Source organism: Prionailurus bengalensis, chromosome X (genome assembly GCF_016509475.1).
Source record: "Prionailurus bengalensis isolate Pbe53 chromosome X, Fcat_Pben_1.1_paternal_pri, whole genome shotgun sequence".
Classification (NCBI taxonomy): domain Eukaryota; kingdom Metazoa; phylum Chordata; class Mammalia; order Carnivora; family Felidae; genus Prionailurus; species Prionailurus bengalensis.
The window spans coordinates 42,780,034-42,806,754 of NC_057361.1; the positions used below are offsets into that span (position 1 = coordinate 42,780,034).

General features: G+C 49.7%; 1 protein-coding gene and 1 non-coding gene across 6 annotated transcripts; one reads left to right on the top strand and one right to left on the bottom strand.

The window, feature by feature from the left end:
* Positions 1-2,910: 2,910 nt before the first annotated feature.
* HDAC6 (histone deacetylase 6) lies at positions 2,911-26,136 on the top strand. 5 transcript variants are annotated; one of them, XM_043569699.1, is made up of 29 exons: positions 2,911-3,539; positions 4,273-4,395; positions 4,477-4,605; positions 4,744-4,832; positions 7,465-7,549; positions 7,648-7,688; positions 8,343-8,439; positions 8,585-8,682; positions 9,867-9,971; positions 10,095-10,163; positions 17,754-17,880; positions 17,986-18,051; positions 18,144-18,203; positions 18,283-18,372; positions 18,709-18,815; positions 18,899-18,966; positions 19,198-19,366; positions 19,464-19,592; positions 19,763-19,931; positions 20,225-20,358; positions 20,937-21,005; positions 21,123-21,315; positions 22,715-22,864; positions 24,106-24,280; positions 24,389-24,834; positions 24,918-25,025; positions 25,160-25,306; positions 25,404-25,532; positions 25,739-26,136. In XM_043569699.1, the coding sequence occupies exons 1-29, from the start codon at positions 3,444-3,446 to the stop codon at positions 25,805-25,807; spliced, it is 3,537 nt and encodes a 1,178-aa protein (XP_043425634.1). In that variant the 5' UTR covers positions 2,911-3,443; the 3' UTR covers positions 25,808-26,136. The 5 variants fall into 5 exon arrangements, with proteins under 5 accessions (XP_043425634.1, XP_043425638.1, XP_043425635.1 ...); XM_043569703.1 differs by having other exon boundaries at positions 2,911-3,185; XM_043569700.1 differs by having other exon boundaries at positions 3,438-3,539; positions 4,480-4,605.
* Positions 9,539-9,645, bottom strand: LOC122478079. Its single transcript, XR_006295844.1, has one exon. It is a non-coding gene; the product is annotated as a U6 spliceosomal RNA (small nuclear RNA).
* Positions 26,137-26,721: the final 585 nt, after the last annotated feature.

Here is a 26,721-nt window from a genome sequence, read left to right on the forward strand (position 1 = left end):
CCACCCCCATGTCACTCTACACAATTCCTGATCTCACAAGAACCTATGTTCCCACTCTTAAAATGAACTTTAGTCTTGAACTTACATAGAAATCCCCTTCCTTAAAAAAAAAATCCTTTCCTGACCCTCTACTTCAAGCCCAGACCTCATCTTCTACAGGTACCTATAGCCTCACCTGGCACAGGACCCCCCCCCCCCCAACACACACACACACCGTACAGGGCTTCCTATCCTTACCATGTGTTAGCTCCACAGCCCTGAGCCTCTACAGGAAGCCTTGCCCACAACTATACTGGAACCCTCTGACTGGACTCTATAGAAAACCTTTTCCTATCAATAGAAACCCGTAACTCGACTCACAGGAACCTCTAACCTTGCTTTCTGGAAATACTCTCTTGACTCCGAACAGGAAGCCCTGATGTGACCCTGACAGCCTTGGCCCTGGCCTTGCCCTGGAAGTCCCACCCTCACCCAGTACAGGAACCACTATTCTGACTGTGGCTACTACACTGGACATTGCAGCTCTTTGGGGTTTATAGAATCCTGTAGCAGGCACTGCTATTGGCTCATCAAACCTGTTTTCCTAACCTCATTCACTTTTCTGACCTCCTTTATGGTTAGATGTGGACATGTGACAGAGTTCTGATCCATGGCATATGGGCAATGATATACACCTCTTCCAGGCCTGGCCCATAAAAACCTCTCATGGAATCCCCCACTCTCTCTCCTTCCCCATATACCAGTTGAATAGTGAGAACCCCAAAGACTCAGAGGAGAGCAGAGCCACAAAATGGAAGCTACCTGAGTCCCTGAATGACCAGTAATAAATATTCACATTGGACTTTGTACGAGCAAGAAATAAACATTTATTTGTTAATCCTCTAAAATTCTGGGTTACAGGAGCTAGCATAATTTAGCCCTATTGATAACAATTTCTTGATTGAATCTAGACACGAACACCTGTTCCTATGGTCTACATTAACACAGCTCTGAACCTGTACAGAAACACCTGTGCTGACCCTGATCTGGACCACCTGGTCTCTTTGTAGCACACTGTCATAATGCAGTTTAAGGAGTACCATCCTGAACTTGTATGGGATCCTCCAGTCTGGAGCTCTCCAGAAACAACTGTCTTGTCCTGTAGAAACCCCTGCTTGGGGGCGCCTGGGTGGCTCAGTTAAGCATCCAACTTTGGCTCAGTCATGATCTCACAGTTCGTAGGTTCAAGCCTCACATCAGGCTCTGTGCTGACAGCTCAGAGCCTGCAGCCTGCTTCAGATTCTGTGTCTCCCTCTCTGTCTGCCACTCCCCTGATTGCTCGCTCTCTCTCTCTCTCTCTCTCTCTCTCTCTCTCAAAAATAGATAAACATAAAAAAAATGAAAAAGAGAAACCCCTGCTTGGTTCAGTAGAGGAACAAAACTATAGAAACTACAGGAATCCCTGTCTTCACTATGTCCAGGAACACTATGTCCAGGCTGACCCAGTAGAACACCAGAAGTGACCTGATCCTGTCCATGAATCCCAGTCCTCACACAAAAGGAGTACCTCTCCTCAGGATGCATGGAAACTCTGCACTCCTCCTGTAAAAGAATCCCAGCCAGATAAAGGAAATCAAAGACTGACACTCTACAGTAGGACCAGAAAACTACAGCCTTCAGGCCAAAGCCAGACTTCAGCCAATCTCTACATTTTTAAATGGAAAGAAAGAATATGCCAAAGAGGGCATTATAAGGCCTGCAAAGCCTAGAATATTTACTATCTATCTGGCCCTTTACAGAGAAAGTTTACTGACCTCTGCTCTTCAGGAACCTGTCTTCTGACTATACAGAAAAATGGGCCATGGGTCTTACAGGGTTCCCTACTCTATTAGTCTGCAGGCATCAAAACCCCAGAATGTTCCCAGTGTATCAAATGTCTTCTTTGGTGTATGTGGGGGTTTAAATGTCTTAGGACTTGATCCTCTTCCACTGGGACAAAAAAAAAAAAAAAAAAACAAAAAAAAAACAACCCATGTTCTGGTAGGAAAAGAGTGGAAGGAAGGAGAAGGGTGGAACTGGGGTTTTCAAAATGGTCATAGGGCCAGGCTACTGGGCGATGGGGCTGTCAATCTGTTTTTGTTAGTCAGCGATGCTGAACCCCAGACGGCTTATCTCTTCAGCCCCAGCCTACAGCCGGGTAGGAAATGGTGAAGAATGAGAGAGGGAGATTAGGAGGGCAAACGGGCCTCCTGCGGGGCTGATATTTACACATCTAGACAAGGCATGTGAGGGAGCTGGAGGGGCACACGGGTGAAACTCCCCCTACTTCCCAGGCACACATTTTATATTAGAATTTGGGGGCAGAGGTTGCCCAGTGGAGGGAGCTGGAGAAAGAACTGCTGTGCAAGAACAACTCCCCTCCTTGAGTCCATTCCAGCCCCGGGCACTATTATCATAATTTGCCAGATGAGGAAACTGAAGCACAGAGATGTTCAGCAACTTGCCCAAGGTCACATGGCTAAGTCGTGTAACCTCAGTTTCCTTATCTGCGAAGCAACATTAATAATAGGAACTACCTCGGGACGCCTGGGTGGCTCAGTGAAGCGTCCGACTTCAGCTCAGGCCATGATCTCACAGTCCGTGAGTTCGAGCCCCGCGTTGGGCTCTGTGCTGACAGCTCAGAGCCTGGAGCCTGCTTCGGATTCTGTGTCTCCCTCTCTCTCTGCCCCTCCCCTGCTCATGCTCTGTCTCTGTCTCAAAAAAATAAAATTTAAAAATAATAGGAACTACTTCACAAAATTGTGACTTACGATAATGCCTGTCACATATTACATGCTATCATCACAATTATTTGCCCCCCACTAAGAATCCTTCCATCCTACCCCCCCCATTTTCGTGGCAGAATATCCATAGCTAACATTTATTGAGTGTTTCCTGTGGACCGCCTTAGTTAATATTAACTCAGAAAACCCTCACAATATTTAACATCATCACCACACCCATTTTGGCCGCCACCAGCCCTCGTCCAGTTTCAACCGCGCTCGGGACCCAGCCGCCAGTCCGCCTGCGCTACGTCATCACAGCGCGCCACGCGGGAAGCCGCCGGGAGAAGACGGGACGCCCCTTCCTAATTCTCTCGCTTGTTTGCTTGCTTGCTCTCGAGTCATCGTACGGCACAGTAGGCTCGGGTCCGGAGGACTCCTAAGGTGACTGGACAAGGACGGAGGCACAGCACCTACGGCAACCAGGTCGACGGCGGCAGTGGCTGGGGGAGGGGCGAGCCTGAGGACCGCCTCGAACCGCTGGCGCAGGCTTACGCAGGCGCCGCACGGCTAGCGTCGGCGCTTTGACGCGCTGACGGCATTTGTGAGCTCGCGGGAGGTGTGGCCTGCAGGAGAAGCGCAGCCCTGCTTTCCGGGACGCAGTGTGGGCGGGATTGGGCGGGTAGTAGGGAAACCGGCCCAATGGAAAAGCGGACCTCAAGCACTCGCTGCCCGGCGGGTCGCCAGACATTTCGCAGCGTGAGCCATGGGCGGAGTTTGAGAAAAGGGCCGCGCCCAGTGAGTGGAGCTGAAGCGATTGGTCGGCGTCGACAGCAGGGGGCGGAAAGGGGGAGGGGACTGACGGTAGGCGGCCCGAAACTGGCTGTAGGGGTTTGATGGAGCTTTAGGGGTAGGATTTGGGCAGGGGGCGGGATCTTGGAAAGGGACAGTCCCCTGAGGAGTGGGGCTTGTGGAAACGTTAGGGGCGGGATCTGGCCAAGTGGAAGGTGTGGGTCTGGCCCGATAAGGGGTGGAGTTAAGTGGATCGTTAAGGGTGGAGTCCGGGCCGGAGCTGGGTCTGAGTCTGGCTGAGTGAAAGGGTGGGTGATTATCCTCGGAGATTAGCTGGAAGGGGCAGATTTGTGAAGGGGTGGGGTCTGGGCGAGGCTTGGAGGAATGAGAGTCTGGGAATGGGGCTTGGGGGAGCGGAAGGGGTGGTGATTAGCTGAAAAGGGCCGGCCCTAAGACGCACTGAGCCTAGGGGTTTATTGCTCAGCGAAGGGGCAATACTTTTCGAGGGGAAAGAATAGTGTTAAAGGGGTGGAGCCTGGTAGGATGGGCGGGACCAGGTGGAATTGACAACCCAGTGGAAGGAGAGGGCCTTGAAAGGGGCGGAGCTTAGAAGGCAGTGGGGAATAGGATAGCAGAAGGGATGGAGACTGTATAGGGGGCGGGGCCTGGGAAGGGGCTGGGGTGTGGGGTCCTCCGGGCACTCCAGCTGGTTCATGGTCACCTCCATCCCACCGCCCAGAACCGCGTCAGGGGTGAAGTCTCCCCCACCATGACCTCCACGGGCCAGGATTCCACCTCAACCAGGCAGCGAAGGAGTAGGCATAACCCCCATTCGCCCCCCCACGACTCCAGCGTCACCTCGGTGAGGCCCCAGACCTGCCCGATCCGGGGGGAGGAGCAGTGGGCCGTGCACTGGAATCTGACCCTTCTCTCTGTTTGGCAGAAGCGAGGTGTTAAGAAGGGTGCCATACTCTCCTCCAGCCCTAGTCTAGCAGAGGTAAAGAAGAAAGGCAGAATGAAGAAGCTCAGCCAAGCAGCAGAGCAAGACCTAATCATGGACCTGCGAAGGCTGGTGAGAGTGGCCTGGCCTCAATGGATTTCACCTCTTGTGACAATCAAAACCCTGTGATTCACCCTCCTGGACAGTATAGTGTGTTCCTTCTGACTCAGGCCCTGAATGGATTGGTGTCTCCCATTTTTTTCCCTGCAGGATCTGAACCTTGAGGCCAAGACACTGTCTGGCACTGGTTTGGTGTTCGATGAGCAGCTAAATGAATTCCACTGCCTCTGGGATGACAGGTGAGGCTGGCTCCTCCAGGCTGTCCCCTGGAGGGACACAAACACACAAATAGACACACTTAGAGCCCATTAGCAAGAATGAATCCATTCTTATGCTAGCCTAGAGACTGGAAGCCCATGATTTAGAGAGGTGAGGCGTAGGCTTGAAAAGATTCCATTTAGCCAACACTTACCGAGTATTCACTGTGTTCTGGGAGTTGGTAACACCGACATCAGACAAGACATACAGGGTGCCTTCTAATGGAGCTTATAGCTGAGTAGGAGAGCCAATCATTAAACAGCCAACAGTGGTGTGAGGTGTTTAATGAAGGATGACCTAAGACCAGGGTATTCAAGAGTGTTTAATAGAGGTCCCTAGACTAGCATCCAGGGTTCACAGAAGGCTTTGTTGAAGAAAGGACACTCATGCTGAACTGGAAGAATTATACCTCCCATTTGCACACACATGTCAATCCATCAGCAAATTCTTTTGGCTCTGTGTTGGAAATGTATTCAGTATCTGACCTCTCCTCACTGCCTCCACTGCCACCATCACCATCACTCCCCTAGACTTCCGGAGGCCTCCTCACTGGCCCCCTGCTTCCATCCTCAGCCCTCAGCCCTGCTGTCTGTTCTTCACAACGAAGCCAAAAAAAATATATGTTATCATTTTTTTTTTAATTTTTAAAAGTGTTTTTATTTATTTTTAGCGTGAGGGTGGGAGGCAGAAAGAAAGAGGGGGGCAGAGGACCCAAAGCAGGCTCCATGCTGACAACAGAGAGCCCGATGCAGGGCTCAAACTCATGAACCATGAGATCATGACCTGAGCCAACTGAGCCACCTAGGCGCCCCCTCTTTCTTTTTTTTTTAATTACATTTTTAAATTGAAGTACGTTTGACATACGATGTTATGTTAGTTTCAGTGATGTTCTCTTTCTTAAAATCCTTCAGGATTTTGCTGTTGCCCTCAAGGTAAAGTCCACATTCTTCATTCTGGCCTCTAAGGTTCCACATGATCTGGCTCCACACCACTTCTGTGACCTCATTAGCCAATCCTCCCCCTCACTCGCTTCTCTTCATTTCACCCACACTGGTCCCCTTGCTGGGCTTCCAACATGCCAGGCCTTCTCAGCTTGGGTCTTTACCCTGGCTGGTCCCTTTTCCAGAGATTCGTTTCCACCTTCTCCTCTCCCTGTTAACATTCACCTCTCAAAGAGACTTCCTCACGGAGGGCTTTGCCTGGCCACCCACCTGATCTTTGGGATATTCCCAGCTTGTGTCATCGTTCATTCACTGTCATACTTAACGTATTTAGCAGGTTAGTATTGGTCTCCTCTGTCCCAACAGAAGACTCATGATGGCAAAAGACTTCACTATTGAATACATACCTACCATCTTCTGAAGAGCTAGGGACACCACAGTAGACAAAACAAACAGAACCCCTGCCTTCATGGGGATTGCATTTTGAAGGGAGAAGACAGTAAACAAAAGGCAAATGTCGAGTGTGTTAGAAAGAGGTGCTGCATAGAAACACTGATGCAAGAAGGAGAGTGGCAGAAAATGTGGTTGAGGGGAATCCATTTTTTTTAAGTTTACTTATTTTTGAGAGAGAGAGTGAGCAGGGAGGGCAGAGAGAGAGGGAGACACAGAAACTGAATCAGGCTCCAGGCTCCGACACGGGGCTTGAACCACAAACCATGAGATCGTGACACTAGCCAAAGTTGGACGCTCAACCGACTGAGCCACCAGGTGCCCAAGGGGAATCGGTTTTAAATAAGATGGTCAGGGAGGGCCTCGCTGATCTTTGAGCAGGGGTCTGAAGGAGGTGAGGGAGTGAACCATGGAGACATCTGGGAGAAGAGTGGTTTGGTTTTTTATTCATTTTTTGAGAGAGAGAGAGAGAGAGAGAGAGAGAGAGAGAGCAAGGGAGGACAGAGAGGGAGGGAGAGAGAAAGAATCCCAAGCAGGCTCTGAACTGTCAGCACAGAGCCCGATGTGGGTCTCGAACTCATGAACTGCAAGATCTTGCCCTGAGCCGAAATCAAGAGTTGGGTGCTTAACCAACTGAGCCACCCAGCCACTCTCCTGGGAGGAGAGTGTTTTTAAAAACACAGGGAAAGAAGATAGCTGAAAAGTACTTTGGTTTGGGTGAGGAACAGGGAGGAGACCAGTGCAGGAGAAGCAGAGTGGGGGGAGAGCCTAGCATCTGAGAGGCTATGGGGCAAGTGTTTCACAGCCTTCTGGGGCATGGAGAGGACTTCGGCTTTGACTCTGAATGAGAGGGGAATCATGAGAAAGTTTTAAGTACAGGAGAGACGTGACCTGATTTGGGTTTTAATCAATGTCTGGCTGCTGTGTGGAGGAAGGGCTTCTGGGGGAGCGAGCGCAGAAGCAGAGGGGCCAGTGAGGAGCTGAGTGTAGCAGCACAGGTGGGAGGTTCTGGTGGCAGCAGTGGGGGCGACAAGGAGAAGGGCAGGTTCTGGATATATTACAAGAGCAGAGCCAACAAATGCCAGGGATGACTCTGAAGATTCTGGCACAAGCAGCTGTGGAAGGATAGATGAGGAAGATGTACAGGAGCAGATGTGGTGCTCACCAGTGTCCCTGTGTGTGTGTGTGTGTGTGTGTATGACTGTGTCTCTTGTCAACCCAGCTTCCCTGAAGGCCCTGAACGGCTCCATGCCATCAAGGAACAGCTGATCCAGGAGGGCCTCCTGGACCGCTGTGTGTCCTTTCAGGTGAGTCCCCCCCAGCTGACACACTGGGTGGTGGGCGGAAGCTGGCAGAGCCTGGGTGTGGCCAGTGCCTTAGTGCTTTATTTCTTATGTCTCCCTAGGCTCGATTTGCTGAAAAGGACGAACTGATGTTGGTTCACAGGTGAAGGCTTCGGAACTTTGTAGGGATGGGGAGGAGGCTGCCAGGGCATGCTGGATTCTTTGGGAAGGAATGTCATGGGCCCTGTGGCCTTGGGCAAGTGGCTGAGCCTCTCCTAATCTCACAGTCATTGCCGATCACATAGGAACTAGTAAATGGAAGCTCTTCCAGAGGGCCTGCTAGGTCATCAGCCCATGATAGGCTGTTGTTGTTATTATAGTCTAGTGTGTAAACATATGCTGGATGTGTGGACAGGGTGATCAGGGGTTTCCCCCATGGAGCTGTAGGAACCCAGAGTAAGGGCTCTCGTGTGATGTGATTCAAGGAAAGCTAGCTTGGCAGAGGGGATATATCTGAGCTGAGAAAAAGAGTGAGTCAGATGAAGAGGGAAGCTGAGGGAAGGGAGGTATAGACAGCTGGAACAGTATGGCCAGTGGCCTAGGAGTAGGATTTATTGTGGCTAGAGCAGAGGGCAAGGGCTATTACTAGAAATTAAGCAGGCTAGGGAAGAAGGAGGGGATGTGTCCTATATCCCAGCTATTCCCTTTCATTGACATTTGAGGGGGCCTGACTTGACCAGGGCTCATATGGGGAAGGGACACAAACAGGCCCAGGAGGGAGGCAGGCGCTTGAATCTCATTCTGCCTCTGTCGCCAGCCTAGAATACATTGATCTGATGGAGACGACCCAGTACATGAATGAGAGAGAGCTCCGCATCCTAGCAGACACCTATGACTCAGTTTATCTACATCCGGTATGGATGAGAGCTGTGAGGACGGAGCATGGTGGCAATCCTGGGGTTTCCCATCCCCATGCCCATCCCATCCGGGGGAGGAGCAGCTGAGTGGACAGGACTGCCCTCCCCCTTACTTTCTCTATGGCTCCTATTGTCTCTTCAGAACTCCTATACCTGTGCCTGCCTGGCCTCAGGCTCTGTCCTCAGGCTGGTGGATGCTGTCCTGGGGAAGGAGATACGGAATGGCATGGCCATCATCAGGTAGGACCCACCAGCATTTGGCTTTGTATATTTGAAATAAATTCTTTCCCTCAAATGTAAAATGTATTGGTATGGGTAGTATATTCACATGGTTCAAGAGTCAAAAGGTACAAAAGTGGGTACAAAAAGTCCTCAACCCCCATCCTCCCACACAACCTGCTTCCTCTCCTGGAGGTAGTCATTGTAACCAGTGACTCATGTGTCCTCCCAGAAACATTCTGTGCCTGTTCATGGAGTAAATGCCATATTCCATCAATGCTAAGATCTAGATTTTATCATCTTGAAATCCCAGTTCATCTTAACAATGGTATCTCAGAATTCAGTTAGCAGCATCTTGTTTTATCATTGGCATGTGAAATCATTGCACATCTTAGCATCGTTGGCATCCTAGAATTGATGAAATGCAGAAGATACAGCCTTTCCCCTCTCTCCCCTTTTTTAGCCACAAATGGAGTTGCACTCAACATGCCCCCTTCCATAAACACGCTTCCTTCCATACTGTGCATTTTTCACTTCTACACTTTGGAAAGCTTTCCTCTAACAGTAGATAGCTTAGACCTGCATAGAATGCCACTGCAAATGCACAGGAAGTTAACCAGCCCCCTAGCGATAGGCACTTTGGTTCTCCCCAATCATTTGCTGTTTCCAAAACACGTCATGGCAAATATGTTATTTCACCTTTTTTGTTATATGAACTGTGGGCTACATCCCCAAGAGCAGAATGGGTGTGAGGGTGTCTGTATTGACAATTTTTACTTTATTTATTTATTTATTTATTTATTTATTTATTTATATTTTGAAGCTTTGATTCCAGTGTAGTTAACATAGAGCATTATATTAGTTTCAGGTGTACAATATAGTGAAGAAACACTTCACAAATTTGTGTGTCATCCTTGTGCAAGGACCGTGCTAATTTTCTCTGTACTGGTCCACTTTTAGTATATGTGCTGCTGAAGTGAGCACTATGCACTGATAATTTTAATGAATGTTGTCAAATATCCTTTAGGGAGAGAGCAGTAGAGTGGGGGTGAGAGTCTGGGGGCCCCAATTACTCAGTTCCTGGCAGATTTGCAGGCATCGACACTGGGGGAGTTGGTGGTCCAGAATTGGGGAGGGGGGAAGAGTCCATCTCTGCAGAGGAGGACCCCCTACCCCCAATCTGTGGCCTTCCCTGTCCTCCCCAGGCCTCCTGGACACCACGCCCAGCACAGTCTTATGGATGGGTATTGCATGTTCAACCACGTGGCCGTGGCTGCCCGCTACGCTCAACAGAAGCATGACATTCAGAGGTCAGCAGCAAGTAGCAGGGAGAGTATGATGGGGGTGGCATGGGGTAGAGTATTCTGGTCTGGGCACCTCCCCAGATACATCTTGATTCTTTTACATAGTATCCTCCTCTGTCCTCCTCACAGGGTCCTTATCGTGGATTGGGATGTTCACCACGGTCAAGGAACCCAGTTCACCTTTGACCAGGACCCCAGGTATGCCACAAGTGACACCCTAGATGCTAGACTCCCAGCCACCCCCCACCTTTACGGGCCCAGCCAGAAGGGGCCCAGGAAGGGAAGGCATTCATACTCATTGGGCCCAACTTGGAACTAGGTTCTGTGCTGCTCTCTGCGTGTCTGCTTTCTCTCTTAAGGTCAGTCTGAGGCAGGATCTGTTGGGTCCCCCATTTTACAGCTGGGGGAACTGAGGCTTACAGGTTACAAGGTCACACAGAGAAGGAGTGGAAGAGATGAGATTTGAGTCAACAGATGTTGGGAGATCTTGTTCACCAGTTTACCTTGGAGCTGGAGTAAACTTCAAATTAGTACTTTATCTTTCTGATTATGACTACTGCAACGTGCTTTTATAAAAAACTTAAATAGGGGTACCTGGGTGGCTAGTTGGTTAAGTGTCGGACTTCAGCTCAGGTCATGATCTTGCGGGTCATGAATTCCAGCCCCATGTCGGGCTCTGTGCTGACAGCTCAGAGCCTGGAGCCCGCTTTGGATTCTGTGTCTCCCTCTCTCTCTCCCCTTCTCTGCTCATGCTGTCTCTATCTCTCTCAAAAATAAATAAAACATTTTTGAAAAATTATTTAAAAAACTAAATAATACAAGGGTGCCTGGGTGGCTCAGTCAGTTGAGCATCCAACTCTTGGTTTCGGCTCAGGTAATGATCTCTTAGTTCCTGAATTAGAGTCCTGTGTTGGGCTCCATGCTAGCAGCACGGAGCCTGCTTGGGATTCTCTCTCTCCCTCTCACTCTGTGCCTTCCCCACTCATGCTCTTTCTTTCTCAAAATAAATAAATAAACTTTTAAAAAGTTAATAATCTAGAAATGTCTAAAGCAGTGAGTCTCCTATAATTCCTATAACCTCCAAAATAACTGTTGATAGTTTAGGTTATATTCTTAAAACAGAATTTTTCCTTTAGATGTATGACTATTCATTATTATCATTAACACACTGCCTAATGGGACAATCCTCTGTGTGTTCTGTGGCAGCTTGCTTTTTGCATTTAGCCACGTCATGCACACCTCTCCAGGTTAGTGCCTCTTAAAAACACCTCTGTCTTTATAAGGGCTGTTGAGTATTCCATTTTATGGCTGTACCTCTGGTCATTTATCCCTGGGACATTTATGGTGCTTTCCATTTTTTGCTACTAACAGTTCTACAGCAAAATATGTAACTATATATATATATATATATATATATATATATATATACACACACACACACATGTATATGTGTGTATGCACATATGCATACACATATATATGTAATTTTTATAATATGTAATTTAAAAATACATAATTTTACACTTCTCTGAGTGTAAAATTTCCAATAATGTATTGCTGGGTCAGAGGGTCGGTGTGCTTTAAAAGTCTAGGGTCTACAGCCAGACTTCCCTCCAGAAAGGTGGTACCAGCTCACCCTTCCTGCAGAAAGTGATTGAGCAGGTCCTTGTCAGTAGGGACACTGCTAAATAGTTGTTTTATCCTCCCTTCTTTCATACCGACTACCTAAAATCCCCCTTTCCCCCATAGATTCTGAGCTCCTGTGGCCCATTACTTAATCTAGGCTGGCTGTTCTCTAGACATTGCTTTATTATTTTCCAGCATTCGATGTTGCTGACAGATGTCTGATTTTTATTCCTTTTTGAGTAATCTGTTTCCCTCTCCAAAGATTATAGGTTCTTCTCTCTATTCCCAGTGTTCTGAAGTTTCACCCTGGCCCCTTCATTCTGCTTAGCAGTAGGTAGACAGTTTATATCTGAAGACTCATGCTGTTCTGAAATCCTTAGACGTTTTCTTCTATTAGTTCTTTGATGCTTTCTTCTACTGTATTCTGTCTGGTCTGTTTTGTGTGTGTGTTCTCTTGTGTGTTCTTTTTCCTTTTGCTCTGTGTCCCGGGAGAGTTCCTCAATTTTACCTTCAAGCCCTTCTGTTGAATTCGGTATTTAGACATTCTTTTAATCTCCAAAAGCACTTTCTTCCTCTCTCTTTCTATGCCCTCTCATTCCTTAGCATGCTTTTTAATTTTGTTTTATTTTATTTCATTTTTATTTATTTATTTTTGAGAGAAAGATCACGAGAGTATGGAGCCTGAAGAGAGGCTTGAGCTCACCCAGAGCAGGGCTCAAGCTCCCTTATACGGACCTGAACTCAAGAACCATGGGATCATGACCTGAGCCAAAGTTGGATGCTTAACCAACTGAGCCACCCAGGCACCCCTCTTAGCATGTTTTTATATAATAGTAATTAGAAGTGCTTTGGGGCACCTGAGTGGCTCAGTCGGTTAAGTGTCTGACTTTTTATTTCAGCTCTGGTCTTAATCTCAGGGTTGTGAGTTCAAGCCCCACACTGGGCTGCATGCTGGATGTGAAGCCTATTTTAAATAAAAAATAAAACCTAAAGATTTTTTTAAAAAAAGAAAGGGGGTGCCTGGGTGGCTCAGTCAGTTAAGCCTCCAACTTCAGCTCACGTCATGATCTCACCATTCATGAGTTCAGACCCCATGTAAGTCTCTGTCCTGACAGCTCAGAGCCTACAGCCTGCTTCAGATTCTGTGTCTCCCTCTCTATCTCTGCCCCTCCCCCACTTGTGCATGCTCTTTCTTTCTCTCAAAAATAAATAAACTTTAAAAAATAAAGAAGAAATAAGAGGAGCACCTGGGTGGCTCATTGGTTAAACATCTGACTTTGGCTCAGGTCATGATCTCCCTGCTTGTGAGTTCAAGCCCCTCATTGGGCTCTGTGCTGACAGCTCAGAGCCTAGAGCCTGCTTCAGATTCTATGTCTCCCTCTCTCTCTCCCCTTACCCTGCTTGCACTCTGTCTCTGTCTCTCTCTCTCTCAAAAATAAGTAAACATTAAAAAAAAAAGAAAGAAAAGAGGGGTGCCTGGGTGGCTCAGTTGGTTAAGCATCTGACTCTTGATTTCAGCTTGGGTTGTGTCTCATGGCCATGGGATCAAACCCCACATTGGGCTCCATGCTGAGCGTGGAGCCTGCTTGGGATTCTCTCTCTTTCTTTCCCTTGTCCTTGTCCCCTCTCTTTCTCTCTCTCTTCCAAAAATAAAACTTTTAAAAATTTTTATAAGGAAAGAGAAAGATATGCTTTAAGATTTCCTCAGTTTTCCTCGAATATCTAGCAATTCTTAATGGGCATTTATACCAAAGAATAAAGCACTGTTGAAGGTGGCAGTCGTGGGGCTGCTCTACTGTGGTGCATGGGAGTCTGTTTCCTGAAAGGTATTTCCTAGGATTGGGGCAGGAAGTGTCCACTGACAAGTCTCAACCTTAGGGAGTGTGGGCAGGAAGCCATATATTAGATGGGGTCCTTCCAAATGCCAGAAAAATGGGGGTCTGTTCTTTTTCTTTTCATCTTTTTAAAATATGTATTTATTTGAGAGAGAGAGAGACAGAGAGACAGAGTACAAGTGGGGAGGGGCAAAGAGAGCTGGAGACACAGAATCCAAAGCAGGCTCCAGATTCCAAGCTGACAGCAGAGAGCTGGATGTAGGGCTGGAACTCACGAACTGTGAGATCATGACCTGAGCTGAAGTCAGATGCTTAACTGACTGAGCCACCCAGGTGCCCCTATAATTCTTTTTTTTTTCAAGTTTATTTTTGAGAGAGAGAAAAGGAGGTCTGGTCTTGAGATGGCATCTCTTTGTTTTACCCTCCGCTTTGCCAAACACTTGTCAATTGTACTTATTTTTTCAAATCCAGGTTTTGGCTTTTTTGGCCATCTCCACTGTTTTATTTTTTTTATTTCATTATTTTTTTTCTGTTTAATCTTTATTAATTTCTTCATCCTGTGTTCTTTTGTCCATTTCTGTCTTCTTGAATCGAATGCTTCAAGATTTGTCAACTTGGGGTGCCTGGGTGTCTCAGTTGGTTGGGCTTCCAATTCTTTTTTTTAATATTAAAAAAAATATTTTTAACATTTATTCATTTTTGAGAGGCAGAGCACAAGTTGGGGAGGGGCAGAGAGAGAGGGAGACACAGAATCCAAAGCAGGCTCCAGGTTCTGAGCTGTCAGCACAGAGCCCGATGCAGGGCTTGAACTCACGGACTGTGAGATCATGACCTGAGCCGAAGTTGGATGCTTAACTGACTGAGCCACCCAGGCACCCTGGGCTTCTGATTTTTGATTTTGGCTTAGGTCATAATCTCAAGGTTTGAGCCCTACCTCGAGCTCCACGCTGGCAGAGTGGAGCCTGCTTGGGATTATCTCTCTCCCTCTCTCTCTGCCCATCCCCTGCTCTCTCAAAAAATAAATAAACTTAAGAAAAAACATTTATCAATTCAATTGGCCATCAGTACCTGCCCTCACTGCCATCCTCCTGTAATATTTTGAAGTCAATCCCAGATACCATATCATTTTTTCTCTAAATATTCTAGAGTGTACCTTTAAAACATAGAGCATATATTTTGAATTTTTAAAAAAGCATAGCCATAGTATCATTTCTAAGCAAATTAACAAGAATTCTCTAATGTCATTAATCATTCTTTTTGTTTTAGTAAATGCATTGGAGGCTATAACTGTGTTCTTTTGTGGATATATCATTGATGATATCCACAGATATGAAAAATTGTGAATATATTCAATGCATTCTTTCTCATGAATAAGAATGTATAAATGAAAAAAACCACTTATTCATCCCCTTCAATCTCCTAGTTCCCCATCCCTCAGGCTCTTAACTCCATCAGCAGAGTCCTGGATGGAGACAAATTGATCAGGCCTTAAAATACTATTACAGAGATGACAAAAACAGGTAAACTAAAGTTAAGTAGTTAAAAGAAATAAAGAGGGGCACCTAAGTGGCTCAGTGGGTTAAGCATCCAACTCGTGAACTTGGCTCAGGTCATGATCTCATGGTTCATGAGTTCAAGCCCCGTGTAGGGCTCTGCACTGACAGTGCAAAGCCTGCCTAGAATTCTCTCTCCCTCCCTCTCTGCCCCTACCCCACTCATTCTCTCTCTCTCTCAAAATAAAAAACTATGCTTAAAAAAAGAAGTAAACCTAGTGAATTGGTCATTCAGTGAATTAGCTATTCAGAATTGATTTTGTGTGCATTGACCTGGATCTGTACTTGATTTCTCCAGAAGGGAAACCTCAGGTTATCTGGGGTGCCCTCCCTGGCCTGCTCAGCACGAGAGAGGGCCCCCCGGGGCCCCTGGAGCCTCAAAGACTACTTTCCAGAGATTTGTTGAAGTCTCTAATTGTCTAACATCCTTTCTTCCATTATCTGTCTTTCTGGGATACCTGTTTAAAATTCCCTTTACTATCTTCTGACTGGGATTGTGGGAGAGCAAGGAGGTAAACCTATGCTATCAGTCCATCATTCTTTCATTGGAAATTAGTGGAACTTATTTTAAAACCTCCTCCTGCTATTTGCTTTATAAACTTAGTTTTCCTGGGTGTTCATTCTTCTTTTGGCTCTGGTAGCTCTCATGGGGTTGGCTTTCTTCCAATATTTTCTTTATTCCTTTTTTCCCCTGATAACCATCTTTTTGTCCTACTGTGTATTTCTCTTCCTCTACTGGTTAACTTACTAAAAGAAAAAAGGTTTAGGGGCCCCTGGGTGGTTCACTTGGTTAAGTGCCATCTCTTGATCTCAGCTCAAGTCATGATCTCACAATTGGTGAGATCCAGCCCCACATAGTCAGGCTCTGTGCTGACAGCTTGGAGCCTGCTTGGGATTCTCTCTGCCCCTTTCCCACTCATGCTCGCTTTCTATCTCTCAAAATAAATAAATAAACTTTAAAAAAAAGTTTAGAGGGTACTTGGGTGGCTCAGTCAGTTAAGCATCTGACTCTTGATTTCGGCTCAGGTTATGATCTCCCCTGCTCATGTTTTCTCTCTCTCTTTCTCTCTCTCTCTCTCTCTCTCTCTCTCTCTCTCTCTCTCCCTCCCTCTCTCTCTCTCTCTCTCTAAATAAATAAGCTTTAAAGTGTTTTGTTTGGTTTTTTTTAGAGAGAGGGAGGGAGTAGGAGGGGCAAAGGGAGAGAGAATCTGAAACAGGCTCCACGCTGTCAGCACAGAGCCCAGTTCAGGGCTCGAATTCACAAACCATGAGATCATGACCTGAGCCAAAACCAAGAGCCTGACACTTAACTGACTGAGCCACACAGATGCCCCAAAATAAACTTAAAAAAAATTTTTAGACCGATATTTATCAGAGATAAAAGTAAAACAGTCATCTCCCACCTACTCAAGACTAGAACATTGACATGGGTTTCATTCCCTAATTCCTAGATATTTTAATTCAGTTTCAAAAATGTCTCTATATCGGTTGCATGAAATTTCACCACCACATTTATTAAAATGTGACTAAGTTGGTCTAGATTTATTGCTTACCACTATTTCTTGTATTTCCCTAAAAAAAATTGCTGCTTTAAATTCTTTCTGGAACAAGACAGGGAGCGGATGAACAGATAGATGGATGGATAGATAGATAGATAGAGGAGAGATTATTCATTTTGATCACCCCAGTCAGAATGAAGCCCTCCCACACAAAGCCTCCTGCTAGGCATTCTATCAGAACATGTACCTTCATGTCTTCAGTGTCCGTTCCGTGTATCAGTCCTCACTCCTCTGGGTGCTCAGTTTCTCACCTATAAAATACAAGAAGTAGGGGCGTCTGGGTGGCTTAATCGGCTGAGTGACCAACTTCAGCTCAGGTCATGATCCCACAGTTCGTGAGTTCAAGGCGCACATTGGGCTGTCTGCTGTCAGTGCAGAGCCCGCTTCTGACGGATCCTATCATCCTCTCTCTCTGACTCTCCCTCCCACTCCCCCCTGCCCCTCCACCCCACTTGCTCTTTCATGTGCATGCGCTCTCTCTCTCTCTCTCTCAAAAATAAATAACAACATTAAAAAATAAAATAAAATACAAGAAGTAGTAGAGGTGCCCTGTAAAGTATTGGAGAGAAGGAACAGATCCCCTCACTGGCCTCAGGAAGCCTCCGCCAGCACCCCCACTTGAGCTCAGCTACACACACAGAACCAAGTCCCATGCCTCCTAGCCCCTAGCCCTTGAGTCCCCACACTTCCTTCAGGGGAAACGCTAAGTTTCCCAGTTGGGCCTGATGCTTTTCCACCTTAGTTGGATCCTGCCAGCTAAGAGCTATATGTCCCCTGTGGGCCTCCAACATCACAGGATTTGCCCTGCTGCCACCACCTTGGTCACAGGGGTAGGGGCAGGCTGGTATGATTTTTGAGTCCCCCACAGCAGGAGCCCTTGGGGGCTGGGAGAGATCCCAGAGCCCTCAGGGTCTCAGAACTAGAACTGAGTGGGCACTGAGGAGGGCAGCAGTGTTTGCCAAGGGAGGCATTCGGTAGATCAAAATGAATGAGTGAGTGGAGTAATGAATAAATGGGAGAATTAGTGAATCAGAGGATTGGTAAGTTGGCGACTGAATGGAAGGATGAATGAATGCATAGATTAAGTAGTTAATGAGGAAATTAATGAGAGAATGAACAAGTGGCTGAGTGAACGGTGGAGCTGTGGGTTGGGGGTGTCTGGGGGGAGATTGACTCTCAACTGCCCCCCACCTCTTTTTTTTTCTCTCCCTCCAGCGTCCTCTATTTCTCCATCCACCGTTATGAGCAGGGTCGGTTCTGGCCCCACCTTAAGGCCTCTAACTGGTCCACCATAGGTTTTGGTCATGGCCAGGGATATACCATCAATGTGCCTTGGAACCAGGTCAGTGTCTGCCTGCCCTTTGCCCCCCAAATTGGACCCACCCCTGCCTCTCAGCCAGTTCGGGGCAGGGGGCAGAATGTCCCCATCATGCCGCTCTGTCTGCAGGTGGGGATGCGAGATGCCGACTATATTGCTGCTTTCCTGCACCTCCTTCTGCCGGTCGCCCTTGAGGTCCTGGGAGTCTGGGGGGTGTTGGGACAAGAATGATGTTGAGGGATGGGCCGTGAGGGCACCTGGCCTCATGTGGTCCCTTTCCCCCTCAGTTCCAGCCCCAGCTGGTCCTGGTGGCCGCTGGATTTGATGCCCTTCAAGGGGACCCCAAGGTAAGGCAGGCTCCCTGGGATGATTCATGGGTGGAAGGGGGCTGCATGGAGCCAGTCTGACCCTCCACGTCCCCCCCAGGGCGAGATGGCCACCACTCCAGCAGGGTTCGCGCAGCTAACCCACTTGCTCATGGGTCTGGCAGAAGGCAAACTGATCCTGTCTCTGGAGGTGAGTGACATTACTTCATCTCTCAGCCCACGGATCCAGGAGGATGTGAGAGCCAAGCTTTCAGGTCAGGCAGGAGTTTCTGTCCCAGCATTTCTACTTAATAGCTGGACAACCTCACCTAGGTCCCTGAACCTCCTTGTGCCTCTGCTTTCCTTATGTAAAATGGGCATGATAATTGTGACCACCTCATAGCACTGTTTGGTGTACAAAATGTAAGTCACCCTTCAGATTCCTCATTGCTGGATACGTAGTCAGCACCCTAGTATTACTATTACTGTTCTTCCCTGGTAACACCTGATTCTTTCCTAATACCCCCCCCACACCCTTCTTTCCCAGGGTGGCTACAACCTTCGCTCCTTGGCTGAGGGTGTCAGTGCCTCACTCCACACCCTTCTGGGAGACCCTTGCCCCATACTGGAGTCCCCTGGCGCCCCCTGCCCAAGGTGAGCCCAGGCGGAGGAGAAGCAGGACCCTCACTGTCTACCCATTAGCTGTTTGGTCACTTTTCTCCTCCCCTGCCCTCTAGTGCCCTGGCGTCACTGTGCTGCGCTCTGGAAGCCCTGGAGCCCTTCTGGGAGGTCCTTGTAAGATCAGGTAGGAGGCAGGGAGGGGGCTGGGTGGGGGGTCAAGCATGGCATGAGCCCTTGGGAGAGATTCTCTTCCAGACCCTTTCCTGGGGCCCCTTGGTGGGGGAGGGTCAGCCCTCCTTTCTCACTGACCCCCGTTTCAGGCCTCTCACCCCTTATACATTTGGGTAAACTAAGTTCCAGAGTATCACAGGGATCCAGGGTGGGGGAGTGGGGTGAATGTGGCCTCCTGTTGCAGTTGAGACCCCGGAGGAGGACATCCTGGAGGAGGATAGCACAGAGGAGAAGGATGAAGAGGGACTGTGGCGGCCCCCAGCGCTCCCAATCCTGACGTGGCCCATGCTACAGGCTCGCACAGGGCTGGTCTATGACCAGCGGATGATGGGTCACCACAACTTGTGGGACAAGTATGCAGTCGGAGGGCCACCAGCTAAGTGCTTGGGGAGATCCCTCCCCCTCCTCAAGCACTAAGCCCTGCGTCTGGTTCCTGTCCCCCGACCCCAGCCACCACCCAGAGATGCCTCAGCGAGTCTTACGAATCATGCAGCGTTTGGAGGAGCTGGGCCTTGCGGGGCGCTGCCTTGCACTGCCCGCACGTCCCGCCACGGAAGCCGAACTGCTCACCTGCCACAGGTCAGACCCCCATGCCTGGGGTGGGGGTGGGTCCTCAGTGCACACAGGCTCCTGGGGGCCGGAGCACGGGCTCTTCCTCTCTGGTAGGTGGAGCCGCTGTGGGACACGGGAGGGGCCGTGGAGGGGACGGAACCAGCTGGCTGTCCCCTGTGCCCTGTCTGTGCCTCCAGTGCTGAGTACGTGGGTCGTCTGCGGGCCACAGAGAAGATGAAAACCCGGGAGCTGCACCGCGAGGGTTCCAACTTTGATTCCATCTACATCTGCCCCAGCACCTTTGCCTGTGCGCAGCTGGCCACTGGCGCCGTCTGCCGCCTGGTGGAGGCTGTGCTGGCAGGAGAGGTACCTTCTCCCTGGGGTGGGGTGCCAGCTCTGGAGATGTGGGGGGGGTGGAGAGAGGTGGCTCTGAGAGGTGAGGCTGGGCCTGAGGGCACAGAGGAGGGGCCTGCAGTGGGGAGGAGGACCCCTGCTCACCAGAGACCTTGCTTACTGGCAATTGCGGTGGGGGGAGATGGGGGCTGCAGGCTGGGGACCCCTAGCAGCCAGGGGTAGTGGCAGGACGGAAGAAGAGAATAAAGGGGAGAGAAAGCCGTGAGGGCAGGTGGTCTAATCTTTGCTTCCTGCTCCTCCCCTAGGTTTTGAATGGTACCGCTGTGGTGCGTCCCCCAGGACACCATGCTGAGCGGGATGCCGCTTGTGGTTTCTGCTTTTTTAATTCTGTGGCTGTGGCTGCTCGCCATGCCCAGGCCATCAGTGGGCAGGCGCTGCGGTGAGGGCTCCCTGGGACCCCTCCACCACCAGCCCAGTGCTTACTAAGCAGGCCCTATGGTGCAGCCCCCCAGGACTTACCCAGACATCCCCAAGAGTACAATTGCCCGGCACTTTTCCCTAAAAGGAGCAAGGATCTAGCCTTGCACAGCTTACCCAAATAGGACCCCCAGATTGTGGCACCCAGGTAGTTCCAAAACAAGGTCCAGGGTCCCCCTGCTCCATCATTTCTGGCCCCTGATGGCTATCCTGACAGAATTTGGGGTCCAGGTCCCCAGTGCTTACTTCAGGAAACCCAGGATCCCAGCTCCCCACACTTACCCATACTGGGTGGGGTGGGGGAGGGCTCTGGCCCTAAGCACTTGCTTGGGCCCATAGTGAAGATATCAGGACCCAGGCTCTGGCTTTCATCCTTACTCTGATAGGACCCGCAAGCCTGCCACCCACTGCTTTCCCCAGGTACCCAGAGTTCAGCCACCAGCAATAAATGCCCCTGCAGACAGACCCCACGGGTGTAGCCCCTGCCCTTTCCCAGGGGGCCAGTGTCCCAGGTTAACTGAGGAGCCGTTCTCTCCCCAGGATCCTGATAGTGGACTGGGATGTCCATCATGGTAATGGAACTCAGCACATATTTGAGGAGGACCCCAGGTGAGGGGCTAGGGGAGGGGTTTGGGGTGTGGTCTGGAAGGTGGGTGAGCCATGCCTCAGGCATGCAGGGGAGTGGGGAGGCACTAACCAGCCATGGTTTCCCTTCCCACCCGGCAGCGTACTGTACATTTCCCTGCACCGGTATGACCATGGCACCTTCTTTCCCATGGGGGAGGAGGGTGCCAGCAGCCAGATAGGCCGGGCCGCAGGCACTGGCTTCACTGTCAACGTGGCCTGGAATGGACCCCGTGTGGGTGACGCTGACTACCTGGCCGCGTGGCATCGCCTGGTGCTTCCTATTGCCTACGAGGTACAGTACAGGATGTGTGCGACGATGACAGTGTGGGTGACAGTGGATCTGTGCATGTCTGACTTCTGGGTGACTGATCCTGTGGGACAGCCTGCGGGTGGCCATCGTGATGGCCTTGGCATGTTTCTGCCACACGTGATTGCCTTCTCTGTGCATAACTGTAAGGGACTTCTGGGTACCTGGGGGTCGTCTTCGTGTGCCTAGCTGTATACGTATACGTGTCCTAGGCATACAGCATCACTAGTGCCTGTCTGTGTGTGATGGCGGCCCCATGAGACAGCCATCGTTGTGGAACTGAATGTGCAAGGCGGGAAGGAGCTTAAGTATGTGCATGAGGCTGCACCAATGGCTCTTTGTCACCACCGTTTCTTTCTTTGATGGCTGTGATACCATATGTCACTGCACGTTGCTCTCCGTGTGACAGCTGGTGTGTGGCTTTCTGCATGTGGGAGGATGCATGTGACAGTCATCTCTCTGCCTGTTTGCCACAGCTGTTCTTGTGTCTCTGACTGGCAGTGGCCTGTATATATTTGCCTGACTCTGCCTGAGTGGCTGTAGGTGACCAACTTGTCTGTGTGCAGTGTGTGTGTGTGGGGGGGGGGGCAGATGAAGTACCAGCTCCATGACCTCTGCAGACGTGCATGTTCAGATGTGTATGTGTGTCTGGCTGTGCACAGCAGCTGTGACTCCCTTCTGTGCGTGTGTGACTGTGTGTGTGTGCAAGCAGCCACCTCCTGTGGGCACAATCACGTGTGTGCCTGTTGTGACTTTGGTAATGGCAGGTGTGTGGTTGTATCTGTGCAGGGATGGCTGTAGCTCACTGTCCCTTCTGTGAGATACTGTTTGTGTGTGTGCAATTACTACGATGTTAATTCAGTCTGTATGCTACTGTGTGATTGTATGTGGGTAGGTGACCATTTTCTGTGTGTGGCACTTGCGTTGTCACCTTCTGTGATGGAAGTATGCGTGCATCTCTCTTTGCCACCGTGTGTATAAAACCCCGTGTTGTATACATATGTCCCATTTTACAATCTCTTGACATCGGAGTCTCCAAGTTTCATGTTTCAGTCTTATGACTCTGCCTCATGTCCCCAAGTGTCCATTTCTGGAAATGTCTCCATGTCTGTGTTGTGTCTCTAAGTCTGTGTTTGGTGTGTCCACAGTAGCTCTGTTGATCTGTCTCCATGTTTCTGTGTCTCTGTGACCCTGAGTCTGTCTGTCTTGTGTCTCCACGTCCTCCCCTTCCTGTTTTCAGGGCTCCGGGCTTGTGTCTCCCAGTCTCCAGGTCCCGTGTCTCCATTTTTCTGACTTGCGTGTCTGTGTGTCTGGGTTGCCCTCACCTACCGTCTACCCAGGTCTCCACCTTCACACTCATGCATTTCTTCTCTCCCTGCTCCAGTTTAACCCAGAGCTGGTGCTGGTCTCAGCGGGCTTTGACGCCGCATGGGGGGACCCACTGGGGGGCTGCCAGGTGTCACCTGAGGGCTATGCCCACCTCACCCACCTGCTGATGGGCCTTGCCAATGGCCGCATTATCCTAATCCTAGAGGTAACTCTTGGTCCCTCTTCCTGTGGTGGGAGGGTGGTTTGGACAACTTGAAGTCCTGCCCTTTCTGCTGGCTGGCTGTGACACTCAGGACAATTTCCTAAAATCTGCTTTGAGTATCCCCACCTGGAATTGTTGGCACATACTAGGCATTAATAATACCAGTATCTGGACAAACTTGAGTGCTCAGTATGTGCAAAACACTCTTCTTGGAATATTGTGTGTATCGTTAATTCACTTATTTGACCAAGCAGCCTGCTGAAGTAGTCTGCTCGTCATTTTCCTCTCTCAAGATCAGGGAAACTGAGGCACAGAGAAGCATAGTGACCAGCCAGAGGTCATACATTTAATAATGGCAGAGCCAGGGCTTGAACCCAAGCAGCCTGGCTCTAGCATTGAAGCTTTTTATCACTACCTGAACTGCCTCTAGCAAGCTCCCAAGACAAAGTAAATTCACTGACCTTTTGTAAGTTACTCAGTGCCCCTGCCCCCCATGCCTCAGTTTCTTCATCTGTAAGATAGGGCCGGCTACTTGTGGAAAAGTGCCTGGCATATGGTGAGCAATGTATAAGTAGTTTCTCATCATTGTGAGTCATCACACACTAGCTTAACCCTCTTGGCAGCCTTACGTGCTGCTGTTTTCACTACTTTTCGGATAAGGACAATCACTCACTACTTTGCAGATAAGGGCAATCACTCACAGAGATTAACTGGCTGCTATAAAGTCCCACAGTGTGCCCAGGAATGCTTGTGGCAGGGCAAGGGAATGGTTAAGAACGTGAACTCTTCCATCGGATAGCCCAGCCCCCAACCCCAGCACTGCCTCTAACCAGCTGTTAGGGCCTCCGATGCATCATCTAGCCACCCTAAGCCTCAGTTTTTTTATCTGTAGAAAGAGCAGAGACTGGGGTTCCTATAGAATGTGAGAGAAGGGGGTTCCGGTACAGATTGAGCACATGTGGTTGTAAGGATTAAGTGAGTCGATACACATAAAGTGCTTAGAATAGGGTCTGGCACAGAGCAAGCACTTAATAAATCTCCGCTGTTATTAATGTTGCCTCAGTATTATTGTGGTAATTATCATGTTGTACTTTACATCACCCTCAACAACCACCTCACACAATGGGTGCTGCCTCTCTGACAGTCGTGCAGGGCCCCAAAGGGAGATTGGGAGACAGAACATCTTGCCTCCCAGATTCCATGAGGGCCCCCCATCATACCTTTTCCTCCCCTTTCTCTTAAAGGGTGGCTATAACCTGACATCCATCTCGGAATCCATGGCTGCCTGTACCCGCTCCCTCCTTGGGGACCCACCACCACTGCTGACCTTGTCGCGGCCTCCACTATCAGGGGCCCTGGCCTCAATCACCGAGACCATCCAAGTCCATCGCAGATACTGGCGCAGCTTACGGGTCATGAGTGAGTAGGCGTGGGGAACTGGGGCAACGGGGGCTCAGGGGAGGTCAGGGATCAGAGGTAGGATAGGGATAGCACCCACACTCAAGGATCTCCCTCCCATGGTTCCAGAGGTGGAAGACAAGGAGGAACCCTCCCTTTCTAAGTCAGTCACCAACCCTGGGTCAGCTAAGAGGATGACCACACCAGAAGGGAACATTCTGGATGCAGGCACAGAGAAGGCTGTCTCAGCATCATCTGTGGAAGAGTCCACTCTAGGCCAACCTAAGTCAGAGACTGCTATGGTGGAGCTCAGTCAGGACCAGTCCTTGGAGGCTCCCACACAGAAAGCCATGCTGGACCAGACCACCTCACAGGCAGCCACAGTGGAGGCCACAGCAGGCCAGACCACCTCAGAGGAGGCTGTTGGGGGAGCTGAGATGATCCAAACCCCTCCAGCTTTATGTACTGACAACCAGACTCCCACAGCCTCACCTGAGCAAGGTGCCACATCCCAAATATCCCCCAGTGAGCTGATTGAGAATCTCAGGACCTTGGAACTAAACTGCAAGGCTCAGGTAAGACCCACCACACCCAGGTAGGGGGAAGAAGGGGCAAGAATCTGGCCTCTCAGATGCATCTCTTTCCTCTGTACATCCAGGAGGCACCAGAATCTCAGATCCCAGAAGAGGATAAGCTACTGGGAGAGGCAGCTGGAGGTCAGGACATGCTGATTCAGAGCTTTGGGGTCCATGCTAACACTGACCAGGTGAGCTCAGGGACCAGGGAGGAGACTGTGACTTCCTTCTCTTGCCCATTTGCACCTCCAGATAGGAGCATGTGGTGCAGGAACATGTAGTAGGGAGATGGAGTCCCTAGCTTACTCAGTTGCACCCATTCCAGGCCATCTTTTATGCCGTGACACCGCTGCCCTGGTGTCCCCATTTGGTGGCAGTATGTCCCACACCTGAATCAGGCCTGGACGTGACCCAACCTTGTCAGGACTGTGGAACACTCCAGGAGAACTGGGTGTGTCTGTCTTGCTATCAGGTAGGCAGCAGAGGAGGAAGGGGATGGAGTGGAGGTTGGCCCAGGAGCAAACTGAAGGTGAGTGCTGATCCCTGCCCCATACTCTCCCCAACCCCAGGTCTACTGTGGTCGTTATGTCAGTGCCCATATGCTGCAACACCACGAAGGGTCAGGACACCCGCTGGTCCTCAGCTACGCCGATCTGTCTACCTGGTGTTACAGCTGTGAGGCCTATGTCCACCACCAGGTGGGTCCTGGGCAGACCCTCTAACGCATGCGCACACATACACCCTCACACACATACCCTCTGCGATTGGGTAAGGGGAGAATGGAGACCCTTCTGCGTGTGAGATAGCCCAGAAGGGTGGTTGAAGGCTGGTGCAGGGGCAGCTCCTGGCTGAGGTAGAGGAGGGGTCCTCACTCTCTCTTACCTACCCTCTCTTGCCTCCTCAGGCTCTCCTAGAAGTGAAGAACATCGCCCACCAGAACAAGTTTGGGGAGGACATGCCCCACTCACACTGAATCCCAGGATGTGCTCCTCTTCTCTACCTTCTGAGGCCCTGGATGAAGGGCAGCCTCACTCCATCCCATCCTGAAGACTCTTTTCAACTCCCCAAGGGTGCTGATTTAAGCGTAAATACTTGTAAGATGATTGTGATGATCAATTGTAAATCTCCGTCTGCCCACTGCCTGCTTGAGGGACTCTATCTACTCTGCCCTGGAAGGAAAGGAGGGTAGCTCAGTGGTCCCAAGAGGGGCTGATAACACTAAGCTGATGCTTTGTTGAGAGGGGGATCAATTGGCAGATACAGCAGAGTTGCATATGTAATAAAGTACAAGCTGTTACAAAACCTGGAGAGAGCCTTTTAACCTTGAGTGGGTACAGAACCCCACACCCCTGGCCAACGGGTCTGATGAGTAACGAAGCAATGAGGGCATGGGTCTCTGGTCAACCCCCTGCCCATCCAGTATCCAAAGAACTAACTGGAAATAGGGCAGGTGGCTTGGCTAGTTGTACTATAGATTAAATGGTGGAATCCCTAGGAAAATATGTGCCTGCATCAGAAATAGCCTCACAGCCAGTCACAGCTACACCCTGGGCTGAGTGAGCAAGAAAACTATCAGGAAATGTCCTCACCAGGCCTCTCTCCCCATCTCTCTTTTTGTCCTGATTTGGGGGTGGGGAGTCTAGGTTTAACATACTTAGACTTGGTGGTCATGGGTAACTTCCTGGGGGGAAGGAGTTCCTACCATTGACCAGGGATGAGGAATTGGAGGATAGTTTGGACGTTTTATTTCTCCCATATAATGAGAATTGCTTTGGCAACTCAGAACAGAGTCTGGGCTGAAGTTTCTTAGACTTTTCTTCGTGGCCACCTTATGACTCCAAGATAACCACGACTAAAGAAGAAGGGGAAGGGGGCTGAGCCCCCAGC